Source organism: Labrus mixtus, chromosome 9, assembly GCF_963584025.1.
Source record: "Labrus mixtus chromosome 9, fLabMix1.1, whole genome shotgun sequence".
NCBI lineage: Eukaryota > Metazoa > Chordata > Actinopteri > Labriformes > Labridae > Labrus > Labrus mixtus.
This window is the reverse complement of record NC_083620.1, coordinates 25,989,178-26,012,111: the sequence shown is the minus strand read 5'-3', so window position 1 is coordinate 26,012,111 and position 22,934 is coordinate 25,989,178. Positions and strand designations below refer to the sequence as shown.

Sequence of the window (22,934 nt, the reverse complement as noted above, 5' to 3'; positions counted from 1 at the left end):
CACAAGGGGGCGGTATAAAGAGGAGTGCAATATGAGCTGAAGAGATTTATCATGACATGGTCTGTACATGTCGACATTTGATCCGTAATGAAGGGCCCTAAATTATAATAATTATAATAATAAGAGCAGCACAATTCATATTTAAACTGAAGAAAAAAGTTACAAAACATTTTCTCAGAAAGAGGAGCAAACGTGTGAAGACAAATTCAATGCAGCCATAACATGAAATGACTTTGCCCCTCTTTAAGAACTACCAACAAAACTATCTTATCTAAGTAAAAATAAACGATTACAGTGTTTACTCAGTCAGATGATTCAGTTAACCTGATGTTTAAAATGTCATGCTGTTCTTTATCTTTCTACAGATCAGTGGAACTGCTTCCCTGACAGTATTATTGTTCATTAGATTACACACACATTGAACACATTCAAACTCAATACAATGGTTACCATGGATCATTTTAAAAACATGATAACAAATCACTGTGCTCATGGAGTGTAAATGTTTTTTAACTGTAGTTGCTTGTTCTGCTGGCTTCTTCTTCTTGTGGTCATTTATGTATTTTGTTTTTGTCACCTATTCGTTTTAATTGTTCTCTCGACATCATTGTAAATGAGGGAGATTTCTCTAGAATAAAATAAAGGTTGAATGAATGAATTTGCTAAATGCATATATTAAAATGTGAGTGTGACGTTCCATTAACTGAGCCTCACACCGAGGACATATTCACATTCTTAACGTGTGTTAACTCGTTTTCTCTACTCCTGCTATTAATGAACAAAACTCTCCAGCCGACTTCACTTCGTCTGTTTTAATTTCTTTCTTTTTTATTATTTTTAAGCTGATAGGTAGAGACATAACAGAGATGAAGCAGAAACCTCAATGGGAGTTATTTTTATTAGATTTACATTACCCTGGACAAAAAAATACATTCAAAGCAAAAAGTGGTTGGAGAACAAGAAGGAAGAGTTAACTGGTGATGATCATAAAAAGCACATTCCACATTGTCCCATAGGCTATTACGATTTCATGTTTGTGCAAACTTCACAGCAGATCCAACAACATTACGTTAAAGAAAACAAAACAAACTAAAGTTAGGTAGGGTTTTGTTTTTTTTGTCCTTTTTTTTTGGGCCCAGTTGTGCAGCCGACACACAGATGAGACTTCTTGCAGCGTGTTGGGCCTCACAGCTTTACCGACGTGTTGTCCAGCGGTGCATACAAGAATGAACCATCTTCTTCTTCGTAGATGATGGCCACAGTCTCCCCTGCGTCCGACACCGCACTGGTCTGTATGTAGGCCTGAGAGAGAGAGAGAGGAGACAAACAAAAACACAGTTTGATGTTTTTACAAAGTATCCAAAACGCTGAATCATGGTGGATATAATACTTTAAAAAAAAAAAGGAACTTGAAAATGGAATCAAAAAGTTTGCTCGTTTAAATAAATCTTTTCTTATTTCGCGACATGATGAAACCGTCGCCTCACCCTCTCGAGCAGCTGCAGTCGCTCTTCATTCAGCAGGTTACTTTGTCTCAGCTGGCTGACCGTGTTCTCCAGTCCCATGAGTTTCTCCAGGTGTCGGCGGTGTCGCTGCTGCAGCACTTTCACTTTCTTCTGCAGCTCCACCACGATGGCCTCGAGCTGCTCCTTACTCAAACTGTTCTTGTGGTAGCTGCTCGCCCCCCGTGGAGGAAAATAAGAAAGACATTGTAAAAGCTGCCACAGGAAAGAGAAACACAAATCGTTATCATCTTCACAGTGAAAACCCAGACGTGTCCTCACCAGTGCTCCTCCAGCTGGTGGTCCTGCAGTTCTCCGCTGTCCTCCTCTGATTGGCCGTCGTCGCCCTCCTCCGTGTCCAGCCTCTGCACCGTGAGGACCAGGGACTCTGGGGAAGACGGCGTGTGTTTGGACACGATTGGCAGAGTGGATGCGATGGGTTTGGAGCTGAGAGCCGACGACAGCACGGTGTGAGGGGAGAGGGCGAACCGCGCGGGAGTCTCGGCGGAGAAGACGCTCGGTATCGCCTCGAAGTAGGCGATGACTTGAGTTTCGTCGTGGCCGCCTGTGAACTCCTCCGAGGTCACATCTTGAACCCCGGGAGAGGCCGCAGTCTCTTCCGCGCGGCAAAGTGTGGTGTCGTTCGCGGCCGGCTCGTGATCCTGCGTTACTATGGTGATTCCATTCACAAGCTCATCTTCACCGTCGGGGCATTCAGACATCAGCACCACCTCTGCGTTCTCCCCACTGTCGCTCAGATCGTCTACCGTCTGGAATAAAGTTAAAGGGAAACGTGCCTCCACTTGAAACGGGTTCACTGGTTCCGTCTGGAAAGAGCAGTGGGGCTCTCCAGCCGTCTCCGCCAGGCCGGCGTCTCTCTGCTGTGATTGGTCGACGGTGATCTCATACAGGTGCAGGGTGTGCAAAGTGCTTTCCATCTCTGCGGCGTCCACAGCCGCCGTCCTGTCATCTGATGCCGTTATGCTCTGAACGCCGTCAGCTCGTAGGCGTTTTGGCTTCTTCTCACAAGCGTCTGTCGCCTTCCGTTTCTGGAAGAAAAAAGGGGACAGCTTGTGTTTATCAAAAGCAGCATGACGATGTTTTTTTAGTTACACTGAAAGTAACCAGAGAAACGCAAAAACACATTCCTGCTGACATCTTTATTCTAATCAGATCTGATCAAAGCACAGACTGTCTATTTCCACTCCTACAAATCAGGGGAGACAATGCATGTGCAGGATGTTTTTTTAGAGTGCTAAGTAAACAAAAATGTATATTAAAAAAAACAATCAGTGATTTATTACAGTAGAAAGACTTTAGAGAAGAACTTTCTCAAAATTAAACAAGAAAATAAAACATGGAACTAATCAACATCATGATCAAGCAGGTTGTAAATAAACATTTATTCTACAATTACTTTTTGCTAAGTTATTTTTTTTTTTGCAAAAAGCTGTAAATAATTATGCAGACTTTAATTTTTATCACCACAAGATGTGAAAGTCATGATGGGGAAACACACTCAAATTCTACAAAAATCTATCAATCAATCTTCTTCAAGAGTTCAGTGTACATGGAAAGAAGAGAACAACATTTACTCGCTATTATTGTGTGATTATAAAATTCAAATTAAGACCATGGTAGGTATACTTGTGTTTTACCTCTGCCTCTGGGAAGACTGTCGGTACAGCATCACTCTCAAGGTACCGTATCCCCCATCGCACCTTAAAGCACGAAGGCGCAAAATGTTCATGGCAAATATACTGGTGTCGAGAGGGAGTCCAGTTTTCACGCGCCATGTTCCTCAGCCACTGCTGCAGACGCGACGGGTCCTGCAGGGGGAACCTGGAAGAGAAAGAGAAATACAGATGTGAGACAAGTTTGATAACATATAGAAAACAGGAAACAGTCAAAATGCATTTCTTGAGATTTGATATTCTAGCTAGATTTCTTTATGATCAGGTAACAGAGCGACTGTGTGGACTCATCACATTTTGACTTTACACGCTGTACAGTGTAATGAACGACCTCCCTGAGGAGATAAGACTCGCAGATTCCCTCAATTCTTTTAATAATAATAATTTATACTTCATTGATCCCGCGAGGGGAAATTCGTTTTTACACTCTGTCTAGTTAACATAGGCTGAAATACACACACATGCACAAACAGGATCCTGTGGACATGCACTAATGGAGAGGGGGCTGCCCACAGTGGGCGCTCCTGAGCTAGTGGGGGGGGGGGGTTAGGTGCCTTGCTCAAGGGCACCTCGGCAGTGATCAGGAAGTGGACTGGCACCTCTCCAGCTACCAGACCAATTTCCTGACTTGGTCCGTGCCGGGACTTGAACCAAGTTCTGAACCAGAACCCAAAAATCTCTTCTTAGAACATACTTTTATGTGATGTCGTCTTCTTAATGTCTTTTCTTACTGGTTTTACTATTTTTATCTTCTTTTATTTATGCTCTTATCTTAACTCCTCTTATGTTTTAACTTGGTCATTTCTTATCTTACTTACTTTGTCTATTTATGTTTTATATTTACTTTTTATTATTATTAATATTATAGTTTTTTTTATCCTTTATTCACTTGTTTCTATTTCTTTTCCTGCTCTTACCTTCTTATTGCTGTTATCTTTTGATTTGCTTTTATCTCTTTTAGTTTCTTACATCTTTTTAAATCTTTGGTTCCTCTTGGTCTCAGCTCGTGTTGTTGGGTTCTTATGATGGTTCTTGTGATGGTTCTTGTGATGGTTCTTATGATGGTTCTTGTGATGGTTCTTGTGATGGTTCTTGTGATGGTTCTTATGATGGTTCTTATGATGGTTCTTGTGATGGTTCTTGTGATGGTTCTTATGATGGTTCTTATGATGGTTCTTATGATGGTTCTTGTGATGGTTCTTGTGATGGTTCTTATGATGGTTCTTATGATGGTTCTTGTGATGGTTCTTGTTATGGTTCTTGTGATGGTTCTTGTGATGGTCGGGTTATATATGTCTGTTGGGTATCGTTCTTTTCTGTTGAATTGTATTTAATTATTTTTAGTATTTTACATTTGTTATGTTCTTGCTGTTGTTTATGTTCTTCTGTGTTTGGTTTAGTTTGTTCTTGTTTTTGCTGTTTGTCAAAGCACTTTGTAAACCTGTGTTTTTAAAAGGTGCTATATAAATAAAATTATTATTATTATTATTATTATAATGAAACCCAACTCTAGTTGTTTTGAATGTCAGAATCAGTGTGATTAGAGATATCTTAAACATAAATGATTCAGTCAAATACATCAAAAAACAACAACGGTAGCAGTTCCTGTATAACTTGTCTGTTGACACATAGTATATTATAAACAAACGTACATTACACTGGTAACTTTGTGACTGCTATTATCTTTTAGAATTAGAGCTTCCAGATTAAATTTGGCAGTTTGATGTCCTACATACGTACTTCACGAGACAGCTGGATGTGTGAACACCTAATTTAAAATATATAATTACTGTAAAAGATGTGCAGTGTTGAGCTTCTAGTTTGGAGAGTCTAAACTGCATTAAAGTGAAATGTCACTGTTTTTCTAAACTCGCCTTGTGAAGAATATCTGAATCACCTTTCAACAGGATGACCTCCACCAACTCCTGCCTCAATAACACACATAAAGTAGATTTATAACCTTTGAGTTTGAGTCAAACTGAAACATGCTGAGCTCGGTAAAGGTGAGGACTGTCTGTTCTAGTGTACCTTCATTTGCTTTGTCAGGACAACTCAAGTAACCAGACTGGTTCACATCGACAAACCATGATTCAACCAAAGCTCAGACTGGATCAAAAGTCACAACAAGATGACAAAAACTAACTAAAAACTTACAAGACGGTCATGAGAACGAGATATTATTCAGATATTTTAAAAAACAATGACTCATTTCAGTCACTCGAAACGTTTTATCCACAAACTCCACAAAGATTAAGAGTGACTCATCAAATAAAAACAAGCTGCACCAGGTTAGATGACGCGTCCAGCAGCAGACTTAGCTCTGTTTGCTAAAAACAGTTTTAAAAAGAGAAGCTTACTTGTAGAAACTTTTCCTCTCCTGTCCGTTTCCGGAGTCATTCTTACAGTTTATGACTGAACAGTATTTTGGCATCTCACACTTCTGTCGTTGATGTTTGCTGTCTCTGCGGCGGAGGAGAAGGAGGAGGAAGGAGGAGGAGGACTTCGTGTCCAACTAGGTTCACAACAAGGTGAAAACTCGTGCTGTTGTCAACTCGTGGCGCAAAGATGACGACTGGCGATCAGCTGTTTAGACTTGTGACGTCATGCGCATGCGACTTTTAAGTAGCGCTTGGCTTTGTTGAAATAATTTCATGTTCCGAGTGTGACGTTTTATACCTGCTAGTATTTTGGCACGTATTCCCTTAGATTTTATTGGACATTGGGTGGTATATAATTTATTTTTTAAGTGATTACAATGTCACCAAATTGTCTTACAAGCTTTCTAAACTTTTGTTGTTTTGGAAATGAATTTACAGAAAACTGCAGGTCTGCTGAAACTCTCAGCTCTGTTAAATCCAGGTTGAAGACTCACCTGTTTACAGCCTTTCATTAAACAGCTTTAATAAGATTTTACATTTTAACTCTGTAACGTTGAACTCTTTTTATATTTTTACTTTATTTATTTCAATTAATTTAATTTGAATTATTTTAATTTGAACATATTTCCAGATTTAATAATTCCAGTGATTTATTTTTTTTGTTTCTTTTCTTTCCTCTGTCATGATGCTTTTGATGTCTTGTGTGAATCACTTTGAATTGCCTTGTTGTTAAATGTGCGACATAAATAAACTTACCTTACAATCACAACTTGACACCCCATAATACTCATTCACTTAAAAAAAAAAGAAAGATCTTTTATAGGGACTTGATAGATACAACTATTTGGAGTGTAATGGATCTTTTTGACGCAAATGTTAGTTAATATGATTTTGATTGCAACCCCAAAGACTTCTATTCATTCCTTACATTATCAAAGTGATATCCTTATACTCACAATCACCATCTAATCTTTCTTTCTTCACCTGTTATAAATGGAAATTATTTTCTTGACAAAAAAACTTCAAATAAATTCACGAGGTCTATTTCAAATAAATGATTAAAGCTCAATGTTTTGGTCATTATGACCACATTTTTCATTCATAAATCTTAATTCATTAAGACTTCACTAATGTTCTCTTTATAACTTTATGAAATCATCTTCATTAAGATCTATTTACATTACTTTAAAAATGACCTCCCAAGTGAAATGTCTTAAAATGATTTAGTTTACATTAATTTTTTGTTTACTTTAATATTATATACCGTCTTGTTATTTGTGCTTTGATTTCATTTTCTTATTAAGTGATGTATATTTATTCTGCTTCTAGGAATTCTTATGAATGTAGTGAATGTTTCCCTTAGTTTGTACATTTGTATTAACATAAAAGAAAATTTTTTTTTATGTTGTTTACTTCGCTCAGTCTCAAAATAGTTTGAGGTTTTTGTGCTTTATAAATTTGAATTTCTTAATTAAGCATTAAAAAAAACTATTTATTCCAACAGTTGACAAGTTTAGTACTATCATGTAATTACAATATACTTCTTCATTAACTACATAATGTTGTAGAAACTGTGTTAAAAAAACCCTAATGAACAGCATGAATAAAGAAAACAGCTTGTACCTAAAATGACTGGACTTCATTTTTTTATTCAATATTTTTTTCCAAACATAACACGGAATCTTTAAATGATACAGTATATATACATACACGTACGTGTACTTCTTTTTCTAAAAAGTTGAGGGCCATTGGACAATGCAGCTGTGCGTTTCAAGACAGGGTTGCATTTTGGACGTTTTGTGTAATGAAGAAATCCACATATTGGGGTAATAATCACCGGGTTTTGAACAATAATCGTGACTACAGTGCCATCAGTGGTTGCCGTACACCAAAGCTCGTTTGGAGAGTAGACTGTGCAGGAGCTGCCAGGTGAGTGGCACGATGAAGGTCAAGGATGAAAACATGGAGAGCAGCAGTATCTTCCTTGATAGGAAGCAGTGCAAATTAAACGTCACCAGCTTCATGACTGAACGGACTAAATACACTACTAATGGCAAACAGCACCGTTTAAAGTGTACCCAGAAACAATCTATTATTTGAAGAGGCTGGGGTCGTGTTATTCTATTTTGAATACCTGTAAAGTGGGAAATAAACTGACATACTGTAGGAAGGTTTAGAAACACTGACAGACTGCTCTTCACCCAGTTTACAATTCTCCAGCCGTGTACACAGGCCGACAGTACAATGCTCGGTTTCAGAGTCACAAGACGCTCCTTGTAAAAACTGAACAATCATTACAGATCTTTGGTAGATACCACCTATGTGATCCTATCTGCTGAGAACATCACATACTAAAGAACCAAACAGCTCCAAGGTCACATCTGAATATCTCAAGGTTGGTTTCTTTACCAAGTGGTGGAACATACAAGTTGGAAGATGGACAACGGAAAAAGGAGACTTCCAGTTTTAACTGATATAATGAGAGAATGAACCCAGTTCTGCACTGGGCAGGTGTTAAGTGATCTCTTCCCATCTGAACTGCACCACGTGTTTTCTGCATACAACTAGTGGAATTTGTCAGGGAGAGGGATCCCTTAGGTCAAGCATGAACGACAGCATGTCCGCGCGCTGGAGGGAGTGAGGTGGCTGGGATGGTTCAGGTCAGATGGGAGGTCGTCAGTGTCACAGACAGATAAGTGTGGCCTCTACATCATCCCCAACTGCATTAGCGTGTTGGCATATGCCATGGGCTTGACATTCGGATGAGGCTGTAAAAGAGAGCGACAGGATGAAAAATAAATTTGATCAAGATTCAAAAAAGATTTCAAAGGTTTTCGTAAATTTGGAATTTGTTAAGCTCGTGTTTACATGTCAACAGAAGAAGAGCTCTGAACTGATTTATGGCCAAAACTAATGGACATGATGGCACAAATTATGAACACAGCATTTTAAAAAACATTTCAAATGTTGTTCAAATCATTATAATAACATCAACTCCATGTGTAAGAGTAGAAGATACTGACCACAGCAGTGAACTGGTGAAATTCTGGCTTAAGGTCTGATCCCCTGAGGTGGATATAAGCTCCTTTGTTTCCCATCTGATCACTGCAGGAAGGCAGAGTACAACCGTTAAAGTGGACAGTTTAAATAACAGCTGAGTCAGCACTCTGTCGATGGCCGACATCATGACGTACCAGTAGTTGGGTGCTGAGAACACGGTGATGCACTTCCCTGAGTGAGTGACCTCGTAGCCCTCAGCTTTAACCTCGTGACTCCGCACGATGAAGTCCAGCTTGTTCTCTTTGAGGAAGCGCTCCGTCACGTCCGGCCCGAACTGACAGCTCACTCCTCGCTTGCTGATTGATCGGCCGTTCTGTTTGACGGAGAAGGAAAAAGAATCGGCTTAATTAAAAAAAAATAAAAAAAAGAGGTGGAGTGAATGCTGCTGCAACATAAACTACTGGATACTTTGTTCAAGTAGACTTAATGAGGGGGCAAAAAACCGACCTGAGGCTGAGGATCTGACCAGAGGAGGTCACACATGGGGCCTGTCAGAGAGCAGAATAGAGTTTTGAAATTAACCTCTCTCTTTCTAGAAATGATCTCTGACTGCCATCTATGTTGTTATATTGATGTTAAAGGTTCCACCTTACCCGAGTCTGGAGGCTGCCTGTTTCTCTCAATCTTCCTGAGGTCTTCCAAAGTGACACCGTCTTCACTGAACAGTCCACCATGCATTACCTAAGAGTCAGAATCGACTATTACTTTACTGAAGGGTTACAAGATTGATTGATTATAACAGTCTTCAATGAGGTTTGGGTAAAAGGAGGCAGAGTACAAAAAGGAAACCCACAAAAGTGTCTTCAGAAAGTTACAATATTTAAAAATAAAACCAACAGTTGCATTGCCTCGTAAAGATCGCTGCATGGAAACATACATTTGAACATGCTGACTGTTAATAAGGACAACTGGAGGGAGTTTTTTTTACTTAGTATAACACCTCTCTCAACAGTAACCATCACATAAAATCATTTCTTGTTGGTTGAGTATATTAACCATCCTCCCAGTTTCCACTCAAACTTCTTTGAATTACACAAAGAACGGGAAAAAAAACCAACAAGTTGACTTGCATGGCCCGGTGACTGCTTCAAGCCTACAGTGCTTCACTGCTTACCAGAACTTTGCTGTTGATACATTGTGCTAGAGGCAGCCACTGGAAGACCTCGCTGAACAGCTGGAACATCTGGGCTGTGAACTTGGCTTTGACTTCCCCTTCAAATCCGTACATCTGGTTCATGTTGTCTGTCTCATGGTTACCTGTAGATACAAAGTTTGATTGAAACATCCTGTTTTAACAACTTGATATCTTTATGTTTGAATGAAACAGTAGAAACCAAATGACGCGTGAACATGAAAAAGGAAAGTAAAAAAAACTAAGTGTTGTGCTCTTCACTTTACGACAGGACTTGTGTTAAATGTGACACATTGACATGACATCTGCAGATACGACATTTACACCCACAGTCTCGTGCACAAGCCCTATGTGAGTGCTCTCACCCCTAAGCAAGTGGAAGTCGTTGGGGAAGAGCAGCTTGAAGCCAAAGAGGGTGAGAATGACCTCAAGAGAGAAAGAGCCGCGGTCCACAAAGTCTCCGTTGAACAGCTGAATTCAGTGGTTAAGAAATATGACACTCAAGTTGTTTTAGGCACAAAATGGTCAAAGCAAAGAAGGATGACTGCACTTTACTAAAATCTCATTTAAAAGCTGATGGCTGACTCTCTGCAGAAAGAAAGGATACATAAGGGTTGGTCTCGGAGGGTAATCCATTCAGCTGGAAGATGTTGAGGAGATCGTAGAATTGCCCGTGGGTGTCACCACAAATTGTTATTTTTTCTGTCTGTTGCGAGGAAAAAGAGAAGGCCGGAGTTGGTTACCAAAAAAAAGACAAGTTCTAGGGTTGCACTAATTGAACGTCATATACCCCAAACTCTAAGTCATTTTTCAGAAAATGTCTCACCTCTTTCAACTGTATTTCCACGAGACTGGGTAGTTTGGATAGAAGGTCTTTGGCTTGCACCAAAATCTGAAAGAGAAGAATCAAGTTTTATTAAAACTATAAGCAAAGGTGTCGTTTTCTGATGCGAGTGTGTTTCATATATTTACCTGATAAGCACACTTTCTGTGTAGTTTCTTCTGCTCTTGGAACCACTCCATCATCTCCTTCATGAACGTCAACGTGACCTTCCCATCTTCAAGCTTGGGGCCATCGTAGTCATCCTCAATCGCTGCAAAACAAATTCAATTAAATTTCTGATTAAAAATGTAAAAAAAAGACATGAAAGAATCAAACGGTTTGCATCTCAGTCGGTCTACATTGCTTCCTGTTTTACATGAAACTTAACATAATGCTTAATCTGCACAATTTTGATTCAAGCGCCAGAAATGAGAGAAGAAACTTACTCATGTTTTCAATGTCCAGAGAGTCAACGACAGACTTCTTTATCTCATCGCTGGCAATGGCTCTCTCAAAAGCCTTCTGCTTCACAATCTTGTTACATTCTTGATACTTCATCCTCGCATCCTTGTCATTTGGTCGAACTCTCACTACCTGTCACCAGAACGAGGAAATGATAAGAATTACATCACTGGTTAATCATCAGCCAGCCTTCAGGCCGACATAGGGAAATGTACGTAGAGTAGCTGCGAAGAACCTAGATGTTTTTTTTTTTGTTTTTTTTTAAAGTTCTTTTGCAAACAGGTGATACAAGATGGCTGATTGAAATATGTATTTATATATATTGTTCTGTGTAATACTCTATGTGGAAAACATTTTCTGTCAGACACTCTTAAAGCCCTGTATGTTTTAGCAGTCTATAAATACAAAAGTGTTCAGCTCATAATTTGTAAGGATCAGCGTTCCTCGTCTGTTGTCCTAGTGCTTGGGTTAGTTTGTGCAGTAAATGGCTCTCCCTATAGCTGAGCTTTAGAGCTCTTACAGGCCACAGCCTTGGTATATTTGTGTTGCTTATAATGAGAAGAGAACAGGGAACAATAGACAGCAAATTAGCTGTGGTATGAGTGCCTTCACTTTTGATCTGATTGGCATCATGGCTGGATTAAAGGATGATCTCAGTGTTAGGCTGTAAGGCAACATTAAGAGCCAGACTATAATTGTCAGATCAGCAGACGGAATAGGAGAGCATTTCTTTTAGAGAAAATCATTGGAAACCTATTTTTGTAGGTGTTTTCTAGGCGTTTGGCCAAATGGCAGTTAAAGGTCTGCAGCTCATTGAGAAGAGAAGTGTTTCATTTCTTACCGTCTCGTAGTCTTTAAGTGCTGCCTTGAACTTGCCCAGTGCCATGTTGGAGGTGGCACGGCGGTAATACCCCTTGATGTAGTTCTTGTCTATCTCCAGGGCCTTGGTGGCATCAGCCAGGGCATAGCCATAGCACTCTGTGCGAAGGTATGCCAGGCTTCGGTTGCTGTAGTAGATGGCATTGGATGGATTGACCTCCAAGGCCTCTGAGTAGTACTTGATTGCATTGTCATAGTCTTTTTCTGGAAGAAATAAAAGTCACATCATACAGTGAATGTTGTTCTTCACAATAAGAATGTTAGACTATTCTCAATCATTTGAAACAATTGAACTTAAATTCGAAGCCCTGATTCAAGGGACTTTTTAAGGTAAAGGTTTCTAAACCAACTGTTTTCTGTCTTAATTTCAGACACTTGTTAACCGGATGTTTGTTTGTTACAGTTAACCAACATGAGCTGCAATCTGTGTGGGCTCTGTTGACATGCATTTTGCAATATGTGTGTTTGAAAATATTTAAACACACATATTAAGATCATATTTATCTTATTAATCTAACATGTATTATAAAAACAATGAATCCCATCACATATCCAATATGTTTCATTCAATATATCAAATACAGTGATGTGATAATACTCTGTTTATGATTACAGCTGAATTACTCAGTCTTTACTGCTAAAACTTTGGTCTTCATTTACTCGAAAGCAGGGCGAGCTGATGTCATCTAAGAAGAGTGATTAGTAAACTGAACAACATTCATAAAATGGCATCAGTAAAATAGATCACAAAGTTCCAATCATAGTGTGTTATTTGGTCATACTGATAGCTTTAGAATACCATAATTTACAAAATACAAACACATCTGTACTTTGGGAATTATCCACAAATAAATGAGGAAAACAAAAAGTTAGACCCCATAACCATGCTCTTTAATACTAATACTGTTCTGTATCCTACACAACCATGTAAGGTGTTCTGTGTGACCTGCTGTGTGTAATAAAAGAGAACTCAATGACACAAACCAGTAGCAGCCATTTTCACTCATATTGTAAATTGCTCTTGCTTCTTCTCTTGTTAGTGGCACCAAACATAATTTATATGTCTCTATTATTATGTTATTATTTTTGTATACTTCTCCTATTGCTTGTGTTACAAAGTGTTAAGAGCTTTTAAGTTTGTTTCCTGCATGTGATGAAGATGTTGTAAAATAAAAAAGTAGTCGTGATTAATAATAGTTATGTAAATACCAATCAAGATTTTTACCGTAATCCAGCAGCCCTACCTTCTCTTAACTTAATTTTGTCTTTTCACCTGATTTTATTTCTTTTCTTCTATTTGTTTTAAAGAATTTATTTCCAGTTAACACATTCAAGTACATTATGTGTCATTGAAGGAAAGAGAGAGATCTTTACTTTCATACTGTGCAATATTTATTTTATATTTCTGCAATATTTTACATTTCATACTGTACAATATTTATTTTTTATTTCTGCAATATTTTATATTTCATACTGTGCAGTATTTATTTAATATTTCTGCAATATTTTACATTTCATACTGTGCAGAATTTATTTAATATTTCTGCAATATTTATTTAATATTTCTGCAATATCTATTTATATTCTGTTATGCTACTACCTGTAAATAACTCCTACCATACATTGCCCATCTTACCTGAATGAGAGTTCCTTTTTTTTTAAATTTCTTCTTTTGTTGTTTTTAGCTGTGGATACTTGTATGTGTGTGCACTTCAAGGTGAAGCCAAATTGTACAATTGTATATATGTGTGTGTGTATATATATATATATATATATACACACACACACATATTTATATAACAATAAAGACATTATATTAATTGAAAGAGAGATCTTTACTTTCGTTTTTGATGTTTTTCCTGCTAAATGAATCAATGTCGGAGTCTCAACATAACTAACAGGATGGATTATCTCCCATCAAAAGAAGAGACTATACATTATATATGAAGATAACAGGTGATTCTTTCTAAGGGAAGCTAATCCTGCTGCTCTCATGTGCTCGCTTTATGAGACTTAAATCAAAACCTCATTAAAAACTACAACTTAATAATCTTATGACACAACATGTTACCGTTATCAAAATATAAGTACAAACACGGCATAACTAAGAGGTAAAAACGGAGATAAAGTCTCATTATTGGCGCATTTAAGTTAACACGCGTGACGACATGTGTTACATCGATGCTGTTGATGTTGTAGCTGCTAAGCTAGTTAGCTTCAGCCCGCTGTGTAATCCAATGAATGAGGTTTACGGTTAGCACTGTTAGCTTAGCCGAGCATTAGCGACCGGCTCACACTGGCGGCCTTTGGAAGATGTTTGTGTCGCTACTGTAATCAGCAGACGCGTGTTTATCTCTACCTTAGCAGCTGGAATACGCGATTGCCTTGACAGGTGTGTCAACTTACCTTTAAAGTACTTATTCGCCTTCTCCTTCAGCAGCTCTGCATCATTACCTCCCTCCGCCATCTTTTTCTCACTGCCGTATTTCGATTCGCACGCCATTGACTGAACCGTCGTAAAGGTCGTAAAAGTCGTTTTCCTCTGTAATGGTCCAGATCAGGGATGGGCAACTTTGGTCTCAGCAAGGGGCCACAATCATTTAATTCTCACTGCCAGGGGGCCAAATTGTACTTTCCAAAACGATTACAGTCGATTAAGTCTCAAATTTAACTCAACATATACCAGTGATGAAATATTATTGTTTCTGGTTTTCATGATTTCATGGCAGTTGTAGTCATGTTTTCTTTAATTGATGTGTAAAAATTGAACTGAGGGCCACGTTGAGGGTTGATGGGGGTCGCTTGTGGCCCCCGGGCCGCCAGTTGCCCACCCCTGGTCCACATTAATTTCTGAGTTAACCTAAAAAAAAAGCTTAAAAGACATCACTGAAACAGAGAAAAACAAACACTGGGTAAGTGGAAAACAAAACGCTTTAGTGTGGCTTCTCTTTTCTATGCTTCAAATATTTAAATCAAAGTTAATTGTTTGATTCAGTGGGCCTATTTCTTGGAAAATTACGACAAACTGCGTTGAAAACCAAAATACATTAAAGGAGACAAATATTTAGTTTAGAAGTGCCCGAGTTAATACAAAGGCACATCTACAAATACTACAATCCAGGTTAAACCAAGTCATGTCGTGAATTCACTCATGTTGACATTGAAACTTCTAGAGTTTTTGGAGGGTTTTTCATATTTACATTGGATAGGATAGGATAATACTTTATTGATCCTCAGAGGGGAAATTCGGGCGTTGCAGCAGCACAGACAAGAAAGCTCAAAAATACACATTAAACAGAATAGATAAGATAAATAAAAATAAAACAGGGGGTATATACAAGTACAAAATGAATGATGAAGTTAACTATGCAGGGAGTTGAGACAGTATGTGCAGGGAATGACAAGATAAAGGGACAAGTGATGGTTAAAGTGACTTGGTATGATAAATAGCAGCAAGTAATGTAAACAGCAGAGAAGAGAGGCAGTGTTGTATCACAGTAATGCAGAGTGCAGTTATATAATATAATGTAGTATAATATAATATAATATAATATAATATAATATAATGTAGTGCAATATGAACAATAAAGTGTAATATAATGAAATGTTATATAATATAGACTAATATAATAATATAATAAAATATATAGAATGTACAGTATATATGTATATATATATTGATGCTAAATAATAATAATAATACAATGTTAGTAATGATAATAATGAAGCAGGTCATGTGGGTAGTGTTTTATGGGGTGAAGTTTTGTGTCAGGACGGACTGTTATTGTTGTCATAGGCCTTTAACTTTATTGGATTAGCTTTGACATTTAAACGTTGAAAAGGGGAAATACATATAAGGAAAAATATTTTAGGCTATTTCTCAGCCTCCAGCAGAGGTCAGTGTAGACCTTTACTGAAACTCAAGAAGTTGTGGACAGCTGTAAGACTGCTGATGGAGGTAACTTTGTTTGTGAGGTTAACCAGAAAATGTTCAGCGAGTGAGTAATGTATTACAACCAAACTATTAGTTGGAGATTCGATTAATGATTCACTGGGGAAATAATTTCCCCTGGCTTGTCTGGAATAATGACTTTATTATTACTACTATTTAGCAACAGCCTGTCATTAAGTCTCTACCTCTATGACTAAACTGAAATAACATTCATATTAATTAAATTGCAGGCTCACATTACACAAAAGTACTGCCTCAGTCACAACTCCATTTTGCTTTCTTCCAGATGCCTCAAGGCTTGAGGGACGCTGCGATGGAAGTTTCCTGCCGTCTGAACGCAGTAATGTCAGCATCCGACAACCGCAGCTGTGGCAGTGAGGGGACAAATATGACACAGGTGCTCATGTCCACAACTTTACTCACCCACACATGGCCGTCTGACGCACCCCAGCCTCAAATAAGTGGTTTCGCAAAGACATCACGCAAACACATCAAAGCTGAACCGTTTGCGTAAAACTCTCTGTAATCTGAAGGTGCTGTCGGGAGAGGGACATCTGTCTCGTGTAGCAGAAAGGAAAAGTCAACCAGAATGGAGATGGAGGTTTTGTGGGTTTGGTGTGTTTGTTTTTTTTTTTTTTTTAGGTGGTTTTGGGTTAGAAGTTCAACAGAAAAGGAGACTTAAGAAAGCATGAGTGACACAGAGGATACAGCCCAGTCCAGTCTACTGCCCTGACTCACAAGCGACATCCCGCAGTGAAGAGTAAGAGGCCAAGCAGCCGGGTGACTCACCCTGACCCCTGCTGAACACTTACCCCGGAGTGTGAGTTCACTTTCTCTCAGCAAGATAACCTATGACTCGACTTTTTTTTTTTCTCTGAGCAATAACACGTCTAGTTCTGTGATGGTTTTACTAGCGCCGCTTGAGGGTGGGGAGAGGAAAAAAAAAATACCCACAACAAGATTGACTGAGAACGAGCTGACGTTACAGCCTCAGCCCCACATGAGAGTAAACGCAGACAGTGAGTGGGAGAGACAGAGTGGGAGGAGAGAGAGGCAAGAGAGAGAAAAATCTGGCTTGCTGGGAGGACAGAGGAGGGAAATTGCCGTCCTCTTGGGTGTACGATGCGTGAGCGTGGGCTTTGGAGGGGTCCTGAGAAAGTTAAAACAAACACGACAGAGAGGAGCACAGAGATATAGACGAGCAGCCAGAGAAAGAGACGGATGGAGGTCAGGGAGAATGTGAGTGACATTCCAGGGTCGCAAGCCAATGAATGATGTTGCCTCCGAGTGAGCGGAGTATATGTTACATAGGCCTCATCCAGAACCTTTTTATTTATCGTCATGTAGCATGTAAGTGTTTTGAACAACCCCCCCCCCCCCCCCCCTTTGACTCCACCCGTTTAACTATCATGTCAGACATTGCCAGTCTTTGTTGAAGCTGAAATAGCAACAGTCTTACCCCCCCCCCCCCCCTCTGCTCCACTCTATCCAAATAATTCACTAATGAGCGCATGACTTCAGGGGGTCTGCGGGGGGTCGCCCTTATTCAAACCATATGTTTTTCTAGCGGGCAGGGTTAAAAAACTTCAAGTGAAATGAAAGATAAAAAAAAGCTCATCCTCTCCCTTCCCTCTCATTTCTCATTTCCGTCTTTCTTGCTAATACCTGATTTAGACATTTTTATAAGTCTGCATTTTTTTATGGCCAGTAGTCTCTGTGAATCATAAACAGAAGCGCAGGGATTGCTCACTTCATGCAGCAGCATTACAAGGTCTCTCCTCCACATCGAAAGCAGAAACTCCTGTTGATTCGCGTACCCATCATGCAGCATCCTGAAGTGACACATCCCGTGTTCACCTAAGTTATTTGTGCTTACAGGGGAGTGAGGAGTTGGAAATTTCATATGAATGGAAAAAGTACGTGATGCATACCTGCCTGAAAACTCGGCCTTTCCACATTAAAACCTCCTCTGTTTTATCCTGTGTTTCTTGGACTTGTAACCGGTGTGGTTAGGTGTAGGGACGGGAGGGGGGTAAAGAAAGCTATTGTGTTTATAGTTTGTTCAGCGTCTGTTTAAATTACTTAATATATAACATATTGTTCAGTGCCTGCAGTAAAACCAGCGGCAGTGTAGGTCTTCGTCATCTGATGTACTTTTCTAAATAGTCTGAATGAACATCGACGACAGATTAAAGGTAGAGTCAGTGGAAATGTTCATTGCAGCTTGTATACACAACATTCAAATTGGGCCCCTCCTCTCTGCACGCGCACGCCCACCGCACGGTTAGACTTTATGTTTACTGCTTGAACCTTCACTGCGAGCTCCACCTGAGAATATTGCATTTCTTATAATGATAGCAAGCAGGCACAAGCTAACCCCAGGTGTCCGACACCTCACACCTGCCTGTCAAAAAGAAAGCAAAGCCAACTTTGATTGCTCTGCTTTGAAATTCTTTTTGGGGGCGGCTCAGCGGTGCAGTCAAGTCGTCTCTTAACCAGAAGATCGGGGGTTTGATCCCAAGCTTCTGCGGCCCTCGGGCAAGACATTGAACCCCCAATTGCTCCCGGTGTATGAATGAGATAAGTTACTGACGGACACTTTACATAGAAGCCATCAGTGTGTGAATGTGTATGAATGAAAAAAGCTCCATTTACCCTTTACCAAGTATATTTTATAGAATATAACAAATAACAAACCTATAAAAATGTTTGGAGTATTATACCAAAACTGAGCTTTGCATTTGGCTTTAAGTTGTCTTTTTGTTCCATTACTAAAACTAATAATTTAATACAGCTTCAAAAATGAGCTTTAAATGAGGCGCTGGTGGTGCAGTGATTAGTGCGCCCCATGTATGAAGGCTGTACGTCCTTCAAGCGGCCGCCCGGGTTGGAATCTGGCCTGTGGCTCCTTTCCCGCATGTCATTCCCAACTCTCTCTCTCTCCCTCCCTGACTTCCCACTCTATCCTGTCACGGTGTTGGAAAAACTTGGACCCAATTGCAGAAAACCAAAAATGTTTATTAAGCAAAACAAAAAGGCAGAAGGCAAACTAAAACTTTCACTTTTAACAAAAGGAGCCGCGAGGAAAAAAAACTGTGAAGAAGTAGACACTGACATCCAACAAACAACAAACAAAGATCTGACACAGAGGGGGAAGAAACACAAGAGACTAAACAAACACGGGGTAATCAAACACAGGTGAGACTAACGACACAGGTGAAGACAATCAGGGCGATTAAACAGGAGGGAAACACACAGAGGAAGGAATGGACACAAGACAAGAAACACTGACGACTACAAAATAAATACATGACACACAGAAGACACTGTTTAACTCAAGAAAGACACACGAGAACATAGAGGGACACAAGGATATGGAATTACAAAATAACACAGGAAACACTGAAGACTAAACTAAGAAACACCAGGGAAGAATGAGACCTAAGAGATAAATACATCTAAACTGAGAAAAACTAAACTAAACAGTCCAAATCATGACTCTACCCGCTGTCTTATCTCTACAATAAAGGCACAAAAAGCCCAAAAATAAATCTTAAAAAAGCCTTTAAATGTGTCTAGTTGACTAAACCCCATTTCATTCATTACTCTTAACAGAAAAAGCAGTTGATTGTTTTCCCCTTTTCCAGTAAAACAGACTGGCATGTTGCTCATTTGTACAAACATAAACAGGCAGTTTAGACATGAGAGCTAATACAATAGGGGTAGTTACATTAGCCACTAAAACCACAGCTCCATACTGGAGTGTAAGCCCACACACAGCCTGAATGGAATACATTCCTACCAATGGAAATATGGCGCAGACTATGGGAGTTTTTTTTTTTAATGGCTTATACCCAGGAGCGTCCACGCAGCCCCCCCCCCCCCAATCCACTGGCACCACAGCCTTGTTAAAACAAATGTATAACGACCGACTAAACAGATAATTTCAATAAATAAAAACAAACTGCTTCGGGAAGTGTAAGCAGCTCGGATTCCTTCAAAAATTAGATTAGTTTGAAAAACGATTTTGTTGCATGATCTCATAGTTTGGCTCGCATGTGGCCTTATTTGGCCACAGCCTGAGACAATGTGATAACTTTGTGTTTTCTGCACATTTTTTCATTTTCCGCCGTTTTAATTTCTACTGTGTCTGTCATCAGTCAGGGTTTCCACTGTCATCCTGATTCTCTCCACACACACACACACACACACACCCCTCTTCCCATTCACATCTTCTTTTGCCATCAGTCCCTCATTTACATGCCTTCTGTGTATCCTCCTTTCTATCTCTCTTCATTTTCATTTTCAATAGCGCGAGTGTTTGATGTGTGCTGGGCACGAGAACAAGGGAATCGGCTACACGCCCCAAACAGGAAATGAGAAACTCAAGCAAATAGACCCACGTCTGTGTGCCTGAGAGAGAGAGAGAGAGAGAGAGAGACAGAAACTCACAGGGAGGAATGAAGATAGATGGCGCAGGGGCAGACACTGGAGGAGGATGTGAAATAGACGCACTAATCAAAAGGCTGTAAATGCTGGAGGTGAAAAGGTTGTAACTGTTTGTGAGCGTGTGGAAAGAGAGTGGAGTATGATATTTATAGACGGTGACCACCCCAGACGCTGCTTTACTTCCTCCAATGACATCAGCCGTCCTACTAAACCCATCAATGGTGACACAAACTGGACTATAAATATGAATCTTCCAGTTACACTTTATTTGGGGGGTTTTCTCAACAACACTTTTCAATGCTTGTTTCCGGCTTTGGATCAAGCTTCGAGTCAACCGGCGCAGTATTTGTTTTCTTTCACCTTTGTGTCAGGCTCTCCATCACCCCTACTGCGGCCCACAAATGAACCAAAGTGTCAGAAGGCGAGCCCTCTAGCAGTAAAACTCATAAAAACAAGAAAGAGTGTCTTGAGATGATCTTTCAAAGTGACGGTGGCAGCGCACCAGGAGAGCAGTCGTGTGACCTTTTTTTTTTTTTTGGTCCTTTCATCTGGCAGTGCGGTTTTTGTTTTCACAGCAATTAACGGTAGCGACGACATGTTGTGGCAGCTAGTTTATTTTACACTGCAAGCTGTGCTCCTACTGTTTATGAGCAATGAAACGTTGGAGCACGGCGCACATGGTCAAGCCTTTCCCACAGAAAGGAAGCCGCATCATAAGTGACTCAGGATGTCTGGGTGCAAACACTCTCTGACCATTGGATGACTACGGGACTTAAAAGGGAAACACAGGCCTTCCTTAGGGGCTCTTCAAATACGGTGGAAAGAGGGACTTGTTGTTGAGGAAACCAGCTCTCGTCTGAATTGTCTCAAGTGGTGTTAATAGCTTCGATCTGATGTGGTGAGACAGAAATAAGACAAACAGATCTGTCAGAACAACTTTCCCAACCACTGCATTATCGAGGGCACGCAAGAAGTGGGTCATAAATGAGACACTGAACTTTGCCGTTTTACCAGCTTGAGGCACAAAAACAGACTCAAAAAACCCTGCGCAGTGTCTGAAAATATCCAATCACACATACACATGGCCATCCAGGATGTTTTGGGGGGAGAGTTTCCTTTTCCTGTTGCTCTTACTGTTGGACTTTCCTGTCAGGTAGTATTAAATACTGACAGACCTTTGGGTGCCTTCCAGACTCATCCCTGAGCCTGAGCCTGTTTTTTTTTTTTTTTTTTATCTCTAGGGAGTTTGATTCCTCACTGTAAAGTATTAGTCCACATCCTGTACACTTGGGTGGCCATGCAGGGGAGGCAGCATCAGTCGTAGATGTTCCCTGCATGAGAAGACGGCACCTTTTAGCGGAGAGACCAGCGGGTATATCTAAAAAGGAGAACAAGGACCACACTCAGTGGCACACTTAACATGTGTTCATCAGGTGGTGTGAGCTTCTAAACGATCACAGATACCATCTCCTTTACTCTCACTGGAGCTCGGTGGAATGTGTTATGATGTCCCTCTTTGTCATCACTGTGGTCAGCGAGCCGATCGCTCTGAATTCAATTCGTCAAAAGATTTTCCCCCGATGACACCGGGGGAAGACGTGCTGTGTGTGAAGCCCTTTGAGCCTTTGTGATTCAGCAGTGCCAGAGGGTCAGACTGTGCTGCTGATAGCCTGGCTTGAATCAGAGAACTCTTTTTGAAGTTTGATTGTACACACGTTTAAATGTCCACTGCAGGTGTGCGAGTGTGTGCCAAGGATGTTGTCAAGTCTAATTTATTTGTTTGGTGAAAAAGGAGGCGAGGTAACTTTCTGCAGAGAAGAAACACATCAAAACAGATACATATGTCTTACATGTGGTGATGGAAGGAAGTGCTGTAAAAACTAGAAACCAACTTAGACATCTGATGGCCATTATCACTCTGCCAACACCGGTAAATCTATTTATCAAGATTTTGTTTGTCGGATAGGCGCTGTGTTGAATCTCTTCTTGCAAAACATTAAATGCAAAAAAAACAAACTTTTTTTTGGGTCAAATTAAGACAAGATGTCAACATGTAGCTTGTTTTTTAGAATAAGAATAGAGGAGAAGTTTCCTGAAAGATTTGATTAAAATAAACAAGTTAATTACTGGTATCTTATTTCGCACATTAATTTAGTAATTAAAAATGAAAAAGCTCCAACACAGGTTAAAAGTGTACAAAACAATAAGAAGCAGTGAAAAGGTAGAGCTTTAAAAATCATTACCATTTCTTTTAATAAATTTATGGGAAAAGATTGATTATGTATAAGTTTATGTTTATGTATGAGCACATGTATACTAATAGTATTCATACTGCACATCTGTTTGCTGCTGTATTTAAATGTGTTCTCATTGTTTTACATGTATTATATGATTGCGTGTGAGTGTGCATTGAAATAAAGATTGCTTAGACCGCACACTTAATTTTACCCTGCTGCCCGCTCCCAAAGTGCCCCGATCACAGGAAATGGGTGTAAAGGAATGACTCAGCTTGACTTGACCTCCACCACCCCCCAACTCCCTAACACCCCCACCCTCTCCTCCAGGGCGGCTTTAATTAGAAGCAACTCGTTTGTTTTCCTTCG

General features: G+C 39.8%; 3 protein-coding genes across 3 annotated transcripts in view; all 3 read right to left on the bottom strand.

Moving 5' to 3' along the window:
• LOC132980807 (cytochrome P450 2G1-like) overlaps nt 1-22,934 on the bottom strand; it is a 102,191-nt gene that overhangs the window by 40,056 nt on the left and 39,201 nt on the right. The gene's annotated exons all lie outside the window — the stretch shown is intronic.
• LOC132980793 (THAP domain-containing protein 5-like) lies at nt 880-5,774 on the bottom strand. The gene is made up of 5 exons (XM_061047127.1): nt 5,554-5,774; nt 3,161-3,344; nt 1,785-2,551; nt 1,488-1,674; nt 880-1,302 (listed from the first exon to the last, which is right to left on the bottom strand). The coding sequence occupies exons 1-5, from the start codon at nt 5,625-5,627 to the stop codon at nt 1,186-1,188; spliced, it is 1,329 nt and encodes a 442-aa protein (XP_060903110.1). The 5' UTR covers nt 5,628-5,774; the 3' UTR covers nt 880-1,185.
• ppp5c (protein phosphatase 5, catalytic subunit) lies at nt 7,204-14,485 on the bottom strand. Its single transcript, XM_061047126.1, has 13 exons — nt 14,337-14,485; nt 11,893-12,134; nt 11,036-11,183; nt 10,739-10,860; nt 10,593-10,658; nt 10,374-10,472; nt 10,132-10,237; nt 9,749-9,891; nt 9,228-9,315; nt 9,082-9,122; nt 8,769-8,947; nt 8,598-8,679; nt 7,204-8,342 (listed from the first exon to the last, which is right to left on the bottom strand). Exons 1-13 carry the CDS (start codon nt 14,431-14,433, stop codon nt 8,280-8,282), a joined length of 1,476 nt encoding a protein of 491 aa, XP_060903109.1. The 5' UTR covers nt 14,434-14,485; the 3' UTR covers nt 7,204-8,279.